General features: G+C 42.6%; 1 protein-coding gene across 1 annotated transcript; it reads right to left on the bottom strand.

The window, feature by feature from the left end:
• Positions 1-1,685: 1,685 nt before the first annotated feature.
• Positions 1,686-19,011, bottom strand: POLR2D (RNA polymerase II subunit D). The gene is made up of 4 exons (XM_068112351.2): positions 18,774-19,011; positions 12,730-12,910; positions 12,478-12,573; positions 1,686-4,314 (listed from the first exon to the last, which is right to left on the bottom strand). Exons 1-4 carry the CDS (start codon positions 18,844-18,846, stop codon positions 4,236-4,238), a joined length of 429 nt encoding a protein of 142 aa, XP_067968452.1. The 5' UTR covers positions 18,847-19,011; the 3' UTR covers positions 1,686-4,235.
• Positions 19,012-19,397: the final 386 nt, after the last annotated feature.

The raw sequence follows: 19,397 nt of genomic DNA, 5'->3' as shown, positions 1-19,397 counted from the left end.
GCGCTGAGTGGGTTCATCAAAAATATAGTGGTCTGAGAGGGTCATTAACCAGTGTGGCAGCTACATTCAAGTGTAAGGTGTGCACAGAGGGAGCTGCAGTTGGAGGAAATGTTGAGTTGGATCTTGGAGATGGCGTGAAGCTGGAAGGTGTGAAAACATTTTGGAACCCAGGAGACGGGCTGAATGGAGAAGGTGGATCAGACTCGGCAACGGTTGCTCGAGTGAGATGTGCATTGAAGAAGTTTCGGGAACTGAGTGGCGTGCTGACGAGGAGGGGAGTGTTGTTGAAGCTGAAGGGAAAGGTGTATGCTGCATGTGTGAGAAGTGTTATGATTTATGGGAGCGAGACATGGGTAATGAACGTAGAGCAGCAACGAAGGCTGGAAAGGGTGGAAATGCGAATGGTTCGGTGGATGTGCGGAGTATCGTTGAGAGAGAGGAAGCCAAATGATGAATTGCGAAAGATGATGGGAATAGAGCCTGTGATGGATGCTGTGAAGAGAAACAGTTTGAGAGGGTTTGGTCATGTGTTGAGAAAGGATGAAAGTGACTGGTTGAGAAGAGTGATGGAAATGAATGTGGAAGGAAGTAGAGGACGGGGAAGACCGAGAAAGACTTGGCGAAAGATGGTCGAAGAAGAAATGCGGGCAAGGGGGTTAACCAGGGGAGATGCAGAAAATAGGACAAAATGGAGAAGATTGTCATGGGGACCGCAAGGCTAACCCCCGCTCTTGCAGGGAAAATGGCCTTAAAATGCCTGTTGTTGTTGTTGTTCAGAGGTCCAGCAAAACTGCTTTGACATCTTGCATGATGTTCAGAAGTGCACTTCGAATGCCGAGATCTTCACTTTCTTCCTTATCCTCCTCTCCAACACCCTTTCCAATACCTTCATTCCATGCTCCAATAACTTTATCGCTCAGTACGAGCCACACTCCAGAGGGTCACCTTTCCCCTTGTATAGAGGGACAAGGGTACTCAGTTCCCAATCCACTGGAATGCGGCCTTCTTTCACCACCAGATTACAGATCTCTGTCATTCTCTTCACACGCCAACTTCCTGCTGCCTTCAACATATCTCCCACAACTCTGATCACCACCGAATGCCGAGTTAGCAGGAGTTTATTTGAAGGTGGAGTGGGCAAGACTGGACCAAAACTGGTGATCGGATTTTTAAAGTTGGGGAAGAGATAGACAATGAGATCTGCCTGAGATTATACAGGGTGCCCCAAAAGTAGTCGTGATTTTGATTTTGAATATTTTGCAAATGCTAATGCCTCACAACGTGATTTTTTTTTCCCCAGATTGATGCTCTAACCCTAGATTTACCATGAATAGATGGACAGATCAAAAATGTGCTGCAATTGTTGAATTACTTTTGAAATGGAAATTCAATTGTTCAAGCGCAGCGACAGATCACCACACTACTTTTAGGAGACCCTGAATATAGGATTTCCCTTACTTACTGAGTATGGGAAGAAAGCTTACTTGTAGTGTGTTCAGAAGTTCAGTCTTGTTTCCCTCCTTATGAATAGGAATGACATGTCACCTTCTGATCAGTCTAGGAAGTGTCATGGTGGATGGTATGTGCCTAATGAATTGAGGGGAAGCGAACCTCCAACAAGCATTTCCCCTCATCACGAGGCGTCTCAATCACGATTTCTGAGTCAAGCAACTGAGGAAGAGCAGTTTTAAACGTTAAGCTTCGTTTAATTACACCAAAGTTATAAACAGCACAAAACGATGACAGAAAACAGCCAAGCATTTCACATTTCTCAGGAAAAATAACTGACTTCGAAAACGTGATGGATATGTACAGTTTGATGGGCAGTTATATAAATGATACAATATCGAAGACAAAGCAATGGTTTTTTTTTGATTTGTCAATATACAAGTATCAATAACGAGTAAAAATATATAAATCTATTTACTTTTTTACACACCTCACTTTTTGTACATGACATGTTGGACTACTGTAGCCCATTCGCAGAACCCTATGCCAAATTACATATAAAATAATACAATCCAAATAAACAGGGCGCCCCCAATTGTGGTAAGCTATTTTAAAGTGGGGCACATAGCATGTTAATATTAATCAAATACCAATGACGATTAACTTGCCTTCATTTCTGAAAAATTTATTCAATGAAAAAGGTGTCAAAGTTAAATCACATTTTGTATTCCTCAATCCTTATGTCTTTACATTGCATTCAAAAGCATTCCCCCAAGCCCCCAAATTATCACCGTCCCTTATATGAATGAATGAATGATCGTTTTAAGGCCATTTTCCCCGCTGGAGCGGGGGTTAGCCTTGCGGGCCCCATGACAATCATGCTTCCCTGTTTGAGGCAATGTTTTTTATGGCCGGATGTCCTTCCTGACGCGCAGGGATACGGTGTACCGATTCTAAACCGGGGTACACACCGGGATCATTCATCCCAGTAAGCTGGTACTCAATTTGCCGACCTTGGAAGGATGACAGGCTGAGTCAACCCCCCTGGCGTTAATTTAGCGATCGACCGGGATTCGAACCCAGGATCTGAGGATCCCAAGCCGGCGCCCTAACCGCGAAGCCAACACCAGGCAACAACCGTCCCTTATGACTTTTCAAAATAAGTTTTTTTATATTTTCTGCACCTTCCTCTCCCCAAATAATAAGTAACAAGTAGATGGCATCCAAATAATGTTTCAATGAAACAGGTTTCATATTCATAACAATTATGCACAATGTAAGGCTAGCAAATAAAAAGGTAGCATTCAAATGACGCCAACAGAACTTTGTGACGACATTAAACAAAATTATCAAAATATACAGGCTCAGGTACAACAGTCTGAGTCCACTTAAATCAATGCCAAGCTTTCTCATAGCACAATTTCAAACACAAATTTTTCATAATACCAACGATACTTATTCATATTCTTTCATTTAATATAGTTATTATTGGCAAACGTTGTTTTAAAAAATTAACGAAGGGTCAATAAATTTGTGCAAGAACTAAAATTAATGTGAGCAGTCTGACTATGCTATGGATTAAATTACATACCAGACTGGAAAAAATTGACCAAAGCAGAATCCATAAACTACCATATTTTTCGGTGTACAAGTCAATACTTTTTTCCTCGAAAGTCCGGACCTTGACTGATACTCAGAATAGATTTATCGATGGTTTTAGAGATTAAATTGAAAAGTGTGATATTTTCTGAAATAAATTGCATAATTGTTAATTTAAAGCACTACAGAAATCATCACCCGGAACGTTTGCTGATTGGGTGAGCATTAAACGTTAATCAGCTCACTGACGCATGCGAAATTATCCAATAAATAACAAAATTTGCGAAATCAACCAATTTGACTTACACTCCACATTGACTTAAATGCCAAAAAATATGGTAATTTAATCAATGCCAAATAGAATTGAGGCAGTTCTCAAAGCAAAAGGGGGTCACACTGATTATGGAATATAAACAGACATTTAATTTTTCGTATTACAATAAGTGTTACTATATCCTTTTCAGATTTCATGGAAATCCCTAGAAAGTGCTTTTGGATTAATATTATAATAATTTATTTTTTTTATCATATCCAATTTAATAAATTGACTACTGGACTCAAACCTTTGTACCCCACTCTTACACAATTGTTTTTTTAACAGATTGTGCATCACACAGAAGATTAAGCGAATCTATATCCTACCTGCTCACTTCAGGATGTTAAAGATCCCACTGCATATTTCAAACAAGACATGAGCATGAGGATGAAAGCACGACTCAAATCACAGGTGCTTCGAGCTTCATGATCGACACAGCAGGACTGAAACCCTTACCACAGCATTGTTTGCACGAAATATATAAACCCCTTCCCCCCCCCCCCCCCCCCCGCCCAAAAAAAAACCTTTTATTATACTTTTATTTTATTGTTCAGGTCGTTTGATACATGAAACAGACCTTCAAAATCAAGCAAATGTGCCTGGAATAAAGAGCCAACTCAGCTCAACATATGCAAACTGCAATCGTCGACGTGAAAAAAGCAACAGCTATCCCTTCGAACAATGCATTTTAGTTTACCTCAACATATTCGAAAGAAGTTTAAAAAAATTAACACGCACCAAAATTGTTTGCTTTTCACATAAATAAAGACAAGGATCTGATGTGAAAGAGGTTTGGTCGTTGTGAGGCAACATCTGCAGAATGTCAAATACCAATCAAATTCATGACCAAAGAGATCGTGGAAGAAACTCGTCAATACTGAAAGCTCCTTTTTGTCTGAATATCATCAAGAATTTGCTGAAGCTCTTCATCTTCAAAGCGACCTTCAACACTGAAAACGGGTTCATGGTCATGCTCCAACTCGCTTTAAAGTACATCAATATCTCAAAAGCAAAGCACCTTATGGTCACTTACTTTTAACAGCCCATTATCAGATCTGCTGACCACTATTGATGCATTATTACTTTTCAATGTGTAAGATTCCTTTCATTAAAACATTACAAAATAATTGCTTTGAGTATGCACATACATTACAGGTGATTAACAACAACCATAGATGATGACAGAAACACCCTTTCATATCAGATGGAAAGTTCAAGTTGCTTTTTAACACGATATTTTTATTATCCTGCATGCGCAAAAAGCAGGGTTTAGCAATTGGTTAACTTTGTCTGTCTGCTACAGAAGTAAGTCTATGACAGAGGAACAACTTCATTGCAATTTAACTCTATTTTTAACACGAATCGGAACACAAACCTGAAATTTCGCAGTACTTTGGCTCTGAATTTGGCAAATTGTACGGAATCTCATTATGCGCACATAGTAGTAGAGTAGTAAAGCGCGGCGTTACGCGCGCTGCTTGCGAGCAAGGAGGAAGCGGACAAGCGGTAACTTATAAGCGTCTTTATTTCAGGAGCTCACTGTAACACTGGCGCGCTCCGGGCTGCGCGCCCGGTGTATCTCATGAGGCCACGCCTACCCCTCGGGCGTGGCCACCGCCCACTTGGTGCGCGGAATGATGTCACCACGCCAGTGGGCTTTTGTGTCCGCCACAGTAGGTTAATTGTTTTAGCCTGTTTGCCTATCTGGTAGTAAAACAAAATTAGAAATCATTCCAAATAGGAAACTTCGTTTTTAGGAACAGCATAAAGGACACAAACAACAGGAACGAATATCTAGATTAGTGTGTAAAATAAGGTGGTGTAATAGATGCTGCATAAACGGTGGTAAACTTCTGAAAAAAAGTTTGTTTCGTTTTATAAAACTTTTCAAACCTTTATTTTGTTTCAATCGAATTACATACTTGAACCTGATATGAACACACCCTGGTGTTGGGCTAGCGGCTAGGGTGCTGGCTTAGGATCCTAGGATCCTGGGTTCGAATCCCGGTCGATCGCTGAATTAACGCCAGGGGGGTTGACTCAGCCTGTCATCCTTCCGAGGTCGGCTAATTGAGTACCAGTTCACTGGTAATTCCCTGGTTGTCGTTAAAGGCGGCAAAAAGGGTTGGCGTCAGGAAGGGCATCCGGCCGTCAAACATTGCTTCAAAAAGGGGACCAAAAAAACAACAACAACCATGGTTCCTGAAAAAGGCCAACCCCCGCTTTGCGGGGAAAAATGGCCTCTAAAGGTGGTTTTTTTTTTTAACCTGATATGAACACAAATCGCCTTCTTGCCACTTCCAAAAACCCTCAGTTTAACACTATTTAGACAAAATATTCCTCCATTTTACGTCATCTCGACAAATTTAATTTGCTACTAGCGCTTTTAGCAATGGGGAATATCAAGATTCAGACAAAATTGCAGCTCCTAGTAAATATAGATCATGCTCCGAAACACAAACCAAGGGTTTCAAAAAACAACATTCCAATGTCCTTTTTCTCAAGACTGAGCAGTGCAAGGTGGTCTCTGAACTCTAGTTTTCATATTTTTGGATACAGAGTCAAGACTCATGGAAGAGCTAGAACACTGAATGGATCAGGATGAAGCATAACAAAAGGATCAGTGGAGAGATATGGGAAACACCAACAGCAGGGTTGAAGGCCAAAAAAGAGGGAGACATGGATAGAATAGGTGTGAGGAGGGATAGGGGGAGGATGCATGGGTTGGACAAGATGTATACAAACGCTCACAGAAGGAAAACTGACAAACTTGGAAAGATGTGGGCTTGGTGTGTGTTAATGGGGGTAGAAAAGATCATGGTTTTGGATGGAGGATGATCTGAGATAGTGATGAACAACTGTCTTGAATATTTGCAGGAAAGAATGGGATTGAAGAGGGGACATGGAAGATGGTTCCCCTAGTGTGCAAAAAAAAGAGGAACAAATGAGTGGAGGTGAGCAGTGATTCTGGATTTGGGGAGTTTCACTCGAAGGGGGTCGATGGTGGACTGCGTGCACCCTGCAGAACCGGGGAATACAAAGTCCAGAAAGAGCATAGGGTGGAAAATCAAAAAGGATTTGACAGAGACAAATGACAGAGACCATCGACAATCGACCTATCTACAAAGTGAAAGTGATAGACCCATAGTCTCAGCCTCAAAGTGGAAGGATTCCAATGATCTTGAAGGCTTTGGTTTCCACAGCAGCAAGCTGAGCAAAGTGTGAGTCAGAGGCATCAGGCCAGAGGAGAGAGCAGTACTCCATCAAGGTGTGGATGAAGGCCTCGTCGGTGGATAGGAGTTCAGGTGTGCCGAGGTAAGACTGTTTGACATAGGATGTCCAGCCGGTCACCGTCTTTGAAGGCTAACTTTGAAATGTAGTTTTCCTAAGAAAGATGATGGGTGCTTGTGAGTCCCAGGAGTTTGAATGCCTGAACCTCCTCAAGAGGATTCATAAGCAAGTAGATGGGAAGATTTGCCATACTGTCCTTTTGGAGAGAGAGAGTGAGAGTGTGAGATTTGCCAGGATTGAAAAACATATTCCAACTGTTTGACCGGCTTGTGATGTGGTCAAGGTCTGAAGAAAGGGAAGAGCATGCAACCTGTCTGTCTGAAGGATGAAGGATGTCACGGCGGAGGGTGGAGTCATCAGCAAATACATAAAGAGGATTTTAGAGTCAGAGATTGTTGAGGAAGATTAGAAATGAGACTATGCCCAGGACACTACCTTGGGGAACTTCAGGCTTGACAAAGAGAACAGATGAAAGGATTCTGTTGAGAGCCACATTTTGACTACGAGAGTAGAGGAAGTCAGTAAACCCTGTGTGGAGTTGGCCTTGGATACCATAAGCAGAGAGTTTGGAGAGCAAGGCCGGCCAGTGCCAGAATGTATTGAAATCTCGTGATATGTCGAATGAGACTGCCTTGATCTCATGTTTGATATTAAGGGCCTCCATCCAATGTTGGGAGAGTAGAAGCAGCATGTACAAGGTAGAACGACCTAGTTTGAATCCCAATAGGTGATCCAAGATGAGGCCATTAGAGAAAAGGAAGGATTTCATATCAACTGTGATGTTGGATTCAATGACCTTGCTGATGATTGGAAGAAAACTAACAAGTAACAAGTCTGTCGTTAATAGGATCCGATTTTGCACCTTGTTCATGTAATGCGGTGATGTTGGCTGATTTCCAAGCAGATAGAAGATGATCTCAGGCAAATTATAGGGTTAAAAGGGCAGAAAGAGAATAGGCAAGAGCAGCAGAGCAGGTTTTAGAACATGTAAGCTGATGCCGTGCGGTCCAGTTGTAGAATCAAAGGATTTGCCAGAAACCTCGACACTTTCACAGGTGCAAAAAAGACAGAGTCAACGAATGGTTGGATTAAACTAAGTAGGGTGGGTACAGAGAGAGAGGGTTTGGGGACACAAGATTTGGAAGCAAACACAGAATTGAAGGGGCTATGGTTCCATTTGAAGAGAAGGAAGGGACGGAGAGGGAGCATAGACAGACGGCGTCAAGAGACAGAGGATGTCTCTGTCTGGAGACGGACGTAAAAAGGCACCATCAAGTTTTATAGGAGTGAGACAAGTTTGAAAGTTAAATCTTAAAGTTGGACAGATGTTTTCTGGCTGTCCACGATGAAAATTTGCATCCAAAATGCAGTTTGCATATATGAAGCCCAATAACAGACTGTCTTGTATCATGGGCCATGTACATATTATAATGTACAACAGATGAGGAGTTTGGAGGGAATCGATAGAGGATAAGTACAAATAACAAAAATTCAATAGGGAAGAGAATATGGTACATGGGCGAAAAATAGGGTAAATACATATGGAGAAGGGGGAAAAATGGGGGAAGATGGGGGAAGATGGGGGAAGATAGGGAGTAGAGGAAGGATGGGGTGGAGTAGAGAGGGGGAGAGGAGCTGCATTATATTCACAGCAATGTCACGTACTATGGTTACCTTCAAAATGCACAGTGATTTCCTCTTTCTACAAAGCCAACTCTTTCAAGTTTTCTTTCGAGACGACTATTTCCTTCACACCATGGTTATAAAAGTTGTGACCAATGGTCCTATGGCTCACCTGTCTGGTTGCCATAAATTTAAGTGATGGATGCATCAGGGTAAAAACAAGAGCTGCATTTAGAATTATACATTTTAGCTCAGGTAGTGTTGATATGATGTTCACAGTAGTGCAACTCCCTACTGACTATGAGCCTTAGTTTTCGAGATATTTCCGACTTCCGGTATGAATAAGTCACTTCCTGGTGTGTAAAATTACCCCTATTTAATATGATGTAACTCTAAGGTGTCTATAATGCACATTTTTCAAGATACTGCACACTTTCTGTATTATGACTTCACTGGTGGGGGTGGCCATATTGTGTTTCAGATCAGCTTCTTTTAATCAGACATTACCATCGGTAATCGATCATATATTTAAAGTTTTGCATTGATTGGTTAAGCAGTTTCAGAGCACATCAATTTTAAAGGTTTTTTCCTTTGATCCAAAATGGCTTCCATACGACTTTATTGATGCGGTGATGCATTGATGCTCCATCGTTAACAAACTACATTTCCCTTGAGTAGTTGATTACAAATTAAAAGTTTCCCATTGAACGGTAAGCTGTTTGAGAGAAGATGATTGCTAAAAAAAATTCCTCTAATCTAAAATGATGGCCAAGCTAGATCAAAATTCAAGGACTTTTGGGACCTTTAAACCTTATCATGACCTACTTATAAGTGGAGGAGGATGTCATGAATAAACTTGAGTAATACCACACCAAAGATCATTTTCCCTAAGTTTGGTCACAATCCCATCAGCAGTTTCGGAGAAGTTTAAAGTGTTTACGGACGGATGGACATGCCATCCCAAGGGCGCACCTGAACTATATTCCAGGTGAGCTAATAAATGCATACACAGAACCCCTCAAATATCAGAGGTACATATGCTCTTGGACCACCATAACAGAACATCCAGGATACCATAAAAAACCACCTTTAGAGGCCATTTTTCCCCGCAAGCGGGGGTTGGCCTTTTTCGGGCACCGTGGTTGTTGTTGTTCTTTGGTCCCCTTTTTGAAGCAATGTTTTACGGCCGGATGCCCTTCCTGACGCCAACCCTTTTTGCCGCCTTTAACGACAAGCAGGGAATTACCAGTGAACTGGTACTCAATTAGCCGACCTCGGAAGGATGACAGGCTGAGTCAACCCCCCTGGCGTTAATTCAGCAATCGACCGGGATTCGAACCCAGGATCCTAGGATCCTAAGCCGGCACCCTAGCCGCTAGCCCAACACCAGGGTTGTTCCAGGATACCATGTGGTGTGGTAAAATTAACCATTTCAACTGACCATGCTGTTGATTTTAAAGTTTTTTTTTAAAGTACCAAACATGTTTTTAAGTCGGTAGCCCTCCGCACAACATCAAGGTTGCATAAATGAGGGTGGTCAAAGGAAAACAAAAACAGATGAATACGAGTAATTCAAGTTATTGGCCTTCTATTTATTCCACAAGCATAAAAGTGGCATTAATTAATTTTGACCTTCCCTCGCTTTCATCCCTCCTCCTCTCCTCACACACCCCTCCACCACCCCATCCGTCTGATATTCTACAAAACATAACCCTTTCCTCCCAAGCCTTTCCGTTCTCTCCAAACCTCCTTTTTCTTTGCCCTTCCTGTCTTACTTTTTCTTAATTCAAATTTACCTAACTCTCCTTTGAAGAAGAAGAAGACCAGTCATTCTGCATCTTCAAATGCATAGGTTCCGCCAAAGCAGTTTCCTGGGCTATTGGGCACAATCCTGGACGTGTCGCAACTCCGACGCAGGATACTCCATACACCCAGTAAACTGCTACATATTTTGCCGACCTCGTAAGGATGAATGGCCGAGTCAAACCACCTGGTGCTGATCAACGGCAAGACCAGGGCTCAAATGCAGGACCCTGAGATCTCAAGCCAGCCACCTTAACTGTTAAGCCAACACCAGGCTCAATTCTCCTTTGAATACCCAGATAATAAACTAGATGGTATTCATAGAATACTTACTCTGCACAGTCAACTTGGTGTGAGCCAACTCTTCTGTTTTTGAACGTTTCTTTTTTTTTTTGGATCCAATATGGCTGCCAGACTACGTGAGCGATGACATCATAAATTTACATTCTCTAATATAATTGTTGCATAGATCACGCTCAATAAATTTCGAACTAATCCGACTAAGCGTTGTCCCTGTCGAACTATGACGTCATAATTATGGCACCAATGACGTCATCGTTAACAACACCTATTCCCCATATGGAGTTCTTTACAATGAGCCACATTTCAATTTTTTCCATGCAGCAGTTTTGGAGATAATTATAGAGGTGCAATCTTTTTCGGTTTTTCCAAGATGGCGCCTGTACCACATGACCTATGACGTCATGATTATCATTAAAGTATTCAAAAGGAGGAGGCGCTCCTATGGTGAAAATTTTGTGTCCATCAGACCAACAGTTGCTGAAAAAAAAATTAAAAGACACTTTTTATGTATCCTGGTGAGATTAAGGGTTCCAGATTTTGGCTTCCAGATCACAAAAAGCACAAATTTTTAGTTTTAACTGAACCTAAAATATGCTTAAGGGTGTAGTACTGGTGAACAGGTGATTTTTTATTTTTTTTTAGCTGAACAGTTTCCTTATAGTCTTATAAACAAGAATCATGCTATTAGAGGTCATAGAAGTACCCCTAATTATTGAAAAATTCAAATTTTCTAACATCATACATGCCCCTCAATAACCGGAGGTAGAATTATTTGTTACTAGGGCATGCCCGTACTATATATATATATCTAAAATTATATCCCCCCCCCCTCTATTTACATGAAATGGTTTGGTCCATTCGCAAAGCCAAAGCGAACGGCTTGCGAGTACGGTGACAATCCCCCCCCCCCCTCTATTTACATGAAATGGTTTGGTCCAAAGCGAACGGCTTGCGAGTACGGTGACAATCCCCCCCCCCCCTCTATTTACATGAAATGGTTTGGTCCAAAGCGAACGGCTTGCGAGTACGGTGACAATCCCCCCCCCCCCCCTCTATTTACATGAAATGGTTTGGTCCAAAGCGAACGGCTTGCGGAGTTTGGTAAAGAAATCGCCATAGCGTGCACAAACGCGCAGGAAAGCGAAAGAATCGCAAATTAGTTTTAATTAGTTTTAAAACATAGTTTAACGCCAACATAGCGGCAACATAGTTTGCCAACGTGAAATAAATGAATACGCTCTCAAATGTGCCGTCCGAGGCAGAGTCTGTTCGCCACGTTCGGCACACGTGATAACTCGCTGCTCTCTGATTGGTTGAATCGTTTTTTGGACATAGCTCGGTAACTACTTCTCCGATTAATATGAAACCTTGAAAAGGCACATCCTCGGGTCCCCAGCAATATACCTGGCAAGTTTCAAGTATATCGGACCCGTGGTTGTCGAGAAACAGCGGTCACAGACAAACAAACACACAGACACACAGAGATTACTGGAATTATAGATAGATAACTTGGGAAATGCATCATTCTTTTGGGCTGAAATTTGGACAGGATATTCAGAATATCACTTCCTTTAAAATGATGAAGGCTTTTGTTTATAGGAGTAGCCATTGTGGATTTATTGAAGGACAACCAAGTTTTATCTGGTAATTGGCATAATTAGCTAATTAGTGAACATTTGACATAATTTCACAAAATCCTCTCATCAGGTAGTAGAGTAACACATGTATAATACATGTACCAAGTTTTGTGTGAAAAGAACGATAGGTGACATAGAAGATAGAAGTAGAAATGTGTTCTTTGTTTTTCCTTGTTTTTTATTGACGGTCTAATTTATGCAAATTATATGCATGTAATATGACAAAGAAGCGTTGAAACTGGTCCGAGTTAAAGCCAAGATTATATCTTTCAAGAAAAACTGAAAATTAGATATTAACTTGACTTTGTTTTTGTGTAAAGGCCTCTCAAAGGTACCTATGTAGTTTCCTCAATTTTTCACCAGTACTACACCCTTTGTAAAATGGTAGACAACTGTGACCATGATTTGGTGCATACAAGTGTTAAGAAGACTTAAAGTCAACAATTCCCATCTTACCTTGGAATCAGAGCTTTCGCTTCTTCAGCAGTTTCTGGGCACAGGTTAGCCAAACTCGCCAACTCAAACTTGTGCAGTTTCTTTTGCAACAACAGGCTGAAAAAATATTATATAACCAATGAAATGCACATTCCAGCAGAAAAAAATTTAAAAGAAACGGAACAATTTTGTGTATCCATTACGTTCCTAAGTTGCACAAACATCGATCGACCTTCACAATAAACAAAGATCAGTTGGCAATTGAAAGCATACCTGCGCACGCTGGCAATGGTTTCTCGATTCTTAAAGCGGCTGAAACGTCCCGTGTAGTTAAGGGTCTTCATGAAGACCTCAGACAGCTCCTGCTCATCTTCAGCACTCTCGTTTTGCTGCTTGCGATGCTCCAAGAGCATGTGTACCTCTGATATAAGCAAGGTCTCTGCACCCTCAAACTCTGCATACAGCCCAATGTGTGGTTCGGTTCAAAATTATACGATGAGCATGAGAATACTTGCAGTGAGTGCATTGTGTGGACCGATTAATGAATATCCGACTTCAAGATAAAACTGATGGAAAGTCCAACACGAAGCTGAAAGCTCAAACCCTCAGAATTACACACCATGTTCAGCTCCGCATTTTACACAATTCCATATGATATACAAGTTTACTTTCACATACAAACAACAACACAACATGCATTTTAAAGGCCATTTTCCCTGCTAGAGCGGGGGTTAGCCTTGCGGTCCCCATGACAATCTTCTCCATTTTGCCCTATTTTCTGCATCTCTCCTTGTTAACCCCCTTGCCCGCATTTCTTCTTCCACCATCTTTAGCCAAGTCTTTCTCGGTCTTCCCCGTCTTCTACTTCCTTCTACATTCATTTCCATCACTCTTCTCAACCAGTCACTTTCATCCTTCCTCAACACATGACCAAACCATCTCAACCTGTTCCTCTTCACAGCATCAATCACAGGCTCTATTCCCATCATCTTTCGCAATTCATCATTTGTCTTCCTCTCTCTCAACGATACTCCACACATCCACAGAACCATTCGCATTTCCACCCTTTCCAGCCTTCGTTGCTGCTCTATGTTCATTACCCATGTCTCGCTCCCATAAATCATAACACTTCTCACACATGCAGCATACACCTTTCCCTTCAGCTTCAACGACACTCCCCTCATCATCAGCACGCCACTCAATTCCCGAAACTTCTTCCATGCACATCTCACTCGAGCAACCGTCGCCGAGTCTGATCCACCTTCTCCATTCAGCATGTCTCCGAGGTAGCAAAATGTTTTCACACCTTCCAGCTTCACGCCATCTCCAAGATCCAACTCAACATTTCCTCCATCTGCAGCTCCCTCTGTGCACACCTTACATTTGAATGTAGCTGCCACACTGGTTAATGACCCTGTCAGACCACTACATTTTTGATGAACCCACTCAGCGCACATTGTACACTGAATGGAGTTCACTCCGACACCCTTCCTACACACAGCACAGGGCCACTTCCCAGTTCTTTCCACCTCACCACATGCTTTACCACTTGCCATCACCTTCGTCTTTCCGATATTCACCTTCAGACCTTTTGTCTCCATACATTCCTTCCACGTGTTCATCTTTTCCTTCAGTCCATCCATACTTTCCGCAATCAACACCAGATCATCTGCATACAACAACTCCCACGGTAAACCCTCCTTTACGTTCTGAGCCAGCACCTCCATCACAGCTACAAATAGTAGTGGACTTAGTACCGACCCCTGGTGCACTCCCACCTTCACCTCAAACTCACCACTGTTCCCGTCCTTCGTCCTTACAGCTGTGCGTGCTCTTTTGTACATTGCCATCACTACTCTGATCAACCATTCCTCCACTCCTAACTTCCTCAATGCCCATGTCAATACTTTGCGTGGAACCCGATCGAATGCTTTCTCCAGATCAACAAACCCAAGAAACAACTTCTTCCTCTTCTCCATGTACTTCTCCTGCAACTGCCTCACAATGAAAAGCGCGTCTGTCGTTCCTCTTCCTGGCATAAATCCAAACTGCATTTCGTCGATCTTCACTTTCTTCCTTATCCTCCTCTCCAACACCCTTTCCAATACCTTCATTCCATGCTCCAATAACTTTATCGCTCGGTACGAGCCACACTCCAGAGGGTCACCTTTCCCCTTGTATAGAGGGACGAGGGTACTCAGTTCCCAATCCAATGGAATGCGGCCTTCTTTCACCACCAGATTACAGATCTCTGTCATTCTCTTCACACCCCAACTTCCTGCTGCCTTCAACATATCTCCCACAACTCCCGTCGGCCCTCCCGCTTTTCTACCCTTCATTGCTTTTATCGCTTCCTCAACTTCCTTCTCAGTTATCTTCTCTGCCGGTCCTAAAACTGGGTTACTCTCTATGTTGCCATCCCATTCATTCTCTGTATTCAACAGCATTTCCATATATCTTTTCCATCTTCCTTTAATTCCATCTGGGTCGACAACGATTTGTCCCACTTCATCCTTCAAGCAGCTCACCCCCATCACATCACACCTCTCTTTCGCTATCTGCTTTGCAATCCTGAATCCCGCTCTCTGACCCTCTTCCGAATCCAAGCGTTCTCCGAACATTTTCCTACATGCCTCCTGCGCCTTTGCTACCTCTTTCTTTGCAGCCTTCCTGGCTGCCTTATAACTTTCATGCTCTGCTGTTTCTGCTCCCGTACCCTTCGCCTTCTGCCACTCCTTGAACTTCTTCCTCTTCTCGTCAATCGTCTTTCCAACTTCATCATCCCACCACCATGTTTCCGAGTGCCTTGGTGGTCCTTTTGTCCATCCACATACCTCACCAACGGCTCCCAACAGACTAGCTTTCATTGACATCCAACCACTTTCAAGCTCAACCACATCATCCTCGACCCTACTCAGCCTCTCTTTTAATGCCTCCCTTACTGTCACCTCTTTCAACCTCCACACCTTCATTCTCGGTTGGTACTTCACCCGCCGAGCTCTCCTCGCACCTTTCACCCTTACGTCGCAGACAACCAAGTGGTGCTGTGAAACAGCCTCCTCCCCCGGTATCACCTTTGTGTCTCGGAGGTGCCCCCTATCTCGCCTACGCACCATCAGGTAGTCAACGGTTGTCGTCGACCCACCTGACGTGTATGTAACAAGCTTATTATCCTCTTTCTGGAACTGAGTATTACAAATCAACAAATCAGCTCCATCAGCAAACTCCAAAATCCTTTCACCTTCTCCATTTCTCACACCATATCCGTAACCCCCATGACCCCCACACTTTCACATCATTTTACAAAATGGCCACCTCCACTGGTGCACACGCTGTTTCTTTTGCACTCAATTGCCTTCAGAAAAGCAAAATCTAAAGTCACACTTCTACAATTTTGCAAATTCCATCAAAATAATGTTTTGAATCTCAGGCTATGTACACATTATGATGTAAACAAATGAGGAACTTGGAGGTAATCTATAGAAGACAAATAAAGAAAACAAAAGCGAAAACCCATGTCTGTTTGTCTGAGCACGACATTTCAAAAAGTTGTGGATGGATTGTGACAAAAATTGGTGGATAAAATTGGTGAGTTGGTTAGGTGAGAAGAAGAAGCCGATTAGACCTTGGTTCAGGTACGGATACAGATCCAGCCCCTCAGTGTGATACAAAACATAAACTGCGGTATGCGCTCTGCCGAGCGTCTTAGTTGTACATCTGATACATCTCCAATGATGAGTCCAAAGCACAAGGCCTGTTGCATTCACATCGGAGACAGGTTGGTGGCCTGGGTATTACTTCCCGTTTTCTGGTCGAGCTCCCTATGCTGTCTCCTCTTAGACTCTCCCCAGCTACTCCAGGACAGATGTGTTATTTCAGAAACTCCTCAATAAACTCTCAAATCAGAGCTTACCACCAACCTCTGCTCTTTTGTTCCACTTTTCTCCAACTTATGGAAGTGCTAAATTAATTCGACTAAACTCGACCCTTATTTTTAGGTTTCCTATCATCCTCTCATTCCCTTCCTTGTTTGACTTCCTTGTGCCCCTCTCCGCCCTCATTTTATCATCGCATCGCACTCTTCCACGAGCCCAGACTGCATCATGCATGAAAAACAAAATATAATCGATATCTTCAGATCACATGTACTTCGGATATGTATATTATATGTATCGGAACATTAATCGTCCCACATTTGATTGTCTTCATCGGCTATGAATGGCCATTGGCCACACCTGTAAACTCAGCACGGGGATGTGGTCGTAATAATGAATACTGTATATAATGAAGTATATAATGCTCCTTTACAAAGAACTTCAGCTCTTAAATAAGTTTGTAACTTTATTAAGTATGCAGACGATATCGCCATTGTTGGCTGTCTTTTCGATCAATCATCCTTTGTATCTTCACCTCGATGAGATTCACGTATTGAATAAGTGGTGTGGGGACTTTTGTCTTACTCTGAACGTGTGCAAAACAAAAGAGATGATTTTGGACTTTCGGAAAGGTCACAATCATGAGCCTGTAACCATAAATGGTGATAAGGTAGAAATTGTTCGCAAATTTAAATACCTGGGTACCATTATTAATAACAAGCTAACTTTTGATGGAAATACTGATGCTGTGCACAAGAAATCAAAGCAAAGATTGCATCATCTCAGGAAGTTGAATTCATTTGGTGTTTGCTCTCGTGTGATGCGGATGTTAACAAATTCCTTACTGATCAGTGTTTTGTCATTTAATTTGATTTCCTGGTACGGTTATCTTAATGTGCGGAATAAGTCACGATTGAGAAAGGTCATTACACTGGCATTTAAAGCTGTAGGTGGGCCTTCAACCAGTCTGGAGTCTCTATACTTGCGGGCATTGAAAAGGAAGGCGGTGCAGGTGTGTACCGGAGTCATTTCTTGAACGGGCTTTTTGAAAAACTGCCATCAGGGAGACGCTTTCGTGTAAGGAGGATGAAGAAGAACATTTTCAAAAAGTCATTTGTACCATGTGCAATTCAAATGCTAAATTCAAATTCCTAGACATTTTGCTGTTTCGTCGTCCATCTTCCATATTTTATATTTATTTTATATTTTATATCTTTTTATTTCGTTTTCTTATTCCCTTTGTGTTTTATGTTTTCATGATGGTCAACTTACGGTGTCACCAAAGAATAATTTCCCTGAATATGGGACAATAAAGATTTTATTATTATTCAATGCAGGTGGATGCTATCAATGCCCATCAATGCATGTGTTAATATTGCCAACCTATGGTTGGTTGTCCGTGCTCTTTCCTTTAAAATGCTGAGCGTCAAGCAAAAAAGCAGTCGGCCGGGGTTCAAATTACCGACCTCTCACACTTGGAGTGGACGCTCTGCTATTAGGTCACCGTGTACACGTACGCATACTAATGCACACAGTATTGTGGCTGGTGTGATGGAGTGGGCTGGAGATGCAGGAATTACTGGGGGGGGAGGGGGGGTGAAGGGGGAATTTGTGAAACATGGGCTGAAAATCGGCATGGAGAAGCAGGAGGTGATGTGGGTCGGGCAGCAAAGGAAATGAATATCAGGTTATAGGGGAAGGAGATCAGACAAGGAAATAGGTTTGAGTATCTGGGGGGTGGGGGGGGGCACGTGAACGGGGATGGTAAGTCAGTGGCAGAGGTGCAGAGGAGGATTCAGGTGGATGCGAGTGCGTGGAGAAGGGTGGAGGGTGGAGGGTGTAACACCGGCCTCCCTTTACGGTCTGCAGCCGGTAGCACTGACAGCGAGACAACAACAGTAGTTGCAGGTTTGTCAGAACACCTGGATGAGGATTATGATGAGAGTGAAGAGGGTGGATAGAAGGAGGATGGATGAACTGAGAGAGGAGATTGGTGAAATGCCACCTGAGATGGGCTGGACACGTGATGCAGATGGTGGAAGAGAGAATGGCAAATAGAGCGGATAGGTTGAGGGAACAAGGTATGAGGAAAAGGGGTAGACCATGGTTGAGATAGGTGAATATCAGTAACGAGTAAAGTGGTGTTTGTTGGAGAGTGGAGAGTGGGCTGAGGACAGTGGAGGAGAATCGTGGTCAAGGCAGGAGCTTGGTACCATCAAACTCCACCACCTTATAAACATAAAGGGAGAAGAGTTTTATCCAAATCCAAGTTCACCCGTCGTGCCTGCACAACATCCACCATGAGCATGATCCAACGTGTTTAAGGGAAAACGTTCCACCTTCCTGGGCAGAAACCACATCGCCATGACGTTCGCAGGCCCGAGATGATTCTGCAGAGGTTTATACGTGTCTCTACGTCACTCACACCTTTATACAACACACCTTTCGGAAACTGCAATTGAGAAGCATCCTCCTCAGCGTCTCCTTGTCGCTGCTCGGTATTTCCCGTCGCCATGACTGAGCTCCACCACGCGTATCAATATTGTGACTTTGTCACTTTGAAAGCGCACATCGTCGTTCAATCCATTACGTTTTTCATATTATATAAACATGCGAAAGTATTTGTTGCCATTATAAATGCGAAGAAACAAATACGGGAAGTGAAGACGCCACAATTCACAAAAATCTCAGGGGAACGTATATATGGCTGCGGCGAACGATAATCGCATGGCCACCATAAATTGTGCAAATAATTTGCAATAATAGGAAACTTTCGCAAAAATAGTTCCTCGTATAATTTGTGTTGTTCAACTATCGTCAGTGAAGCGACCGGTTCAATGCTACCGGCGGTGATTTAAATATATAAACAATGCAACTCTCCCTCTTTCATCCCACACAATCCAAACTACTCCCCCTATGAATAAAAAAAAGCCACGGAGCACGAGTTCAGTCGCTTTAAAAACAAATTTATTGCATTAATGTGGGAGCTGTGCTCGCACGATAAAATCGGACAAAATGGACGACGCCAGGAATTAGGTTTCTCTGAGCTATTTATTTCCAGCTCAC

The sequence above is a fragment of the Myxine glutinosa genome, chromosome 4 (genome assembly GCF_964187855.1).
Source record: "Myxine glutinosa chromosome 4, kmMyxGlut1.1, whole genome shotgun sequence".
NCBI classification, from domain to species: domain Eukaryota; kingdom Metazoa; phylum Chordata; class Myxini; order Myxiniformes; family Myxinidae; genus Myxine; species Myxine glutinosa.
The sequence above is the reverse complement of the archived record's forward strand: the minus strand, read 5'-3'. Positions and strand labels throughout refer to the sequence as shown.

Bases quoted from the DNA above. Each gene is read 5' to 3' on its own strand.
- POLR2D (XM_068112351.2), bottom strand. From the start codon at position 18,846: ATGGCGACGGGAAATACCGAGCAGCGACAAGGAGACGCTGAGGAGGAT. The intron at 12,574-12,729 runs GTATGCTTTCAA...ATATTTTTTCAG, and splicing joins ACCATTGCCAGCGTGCGCAG to CCTGTTGTTGCAAAAGAAAC. The intron at 4,315-12,477 runs GTAAGATGGGAA...ACCCGTTTTCAG, and splicing joins GCGAAAGCTCTGATTCCAAG to TGTTGAAGGTCGCTTTGAAG.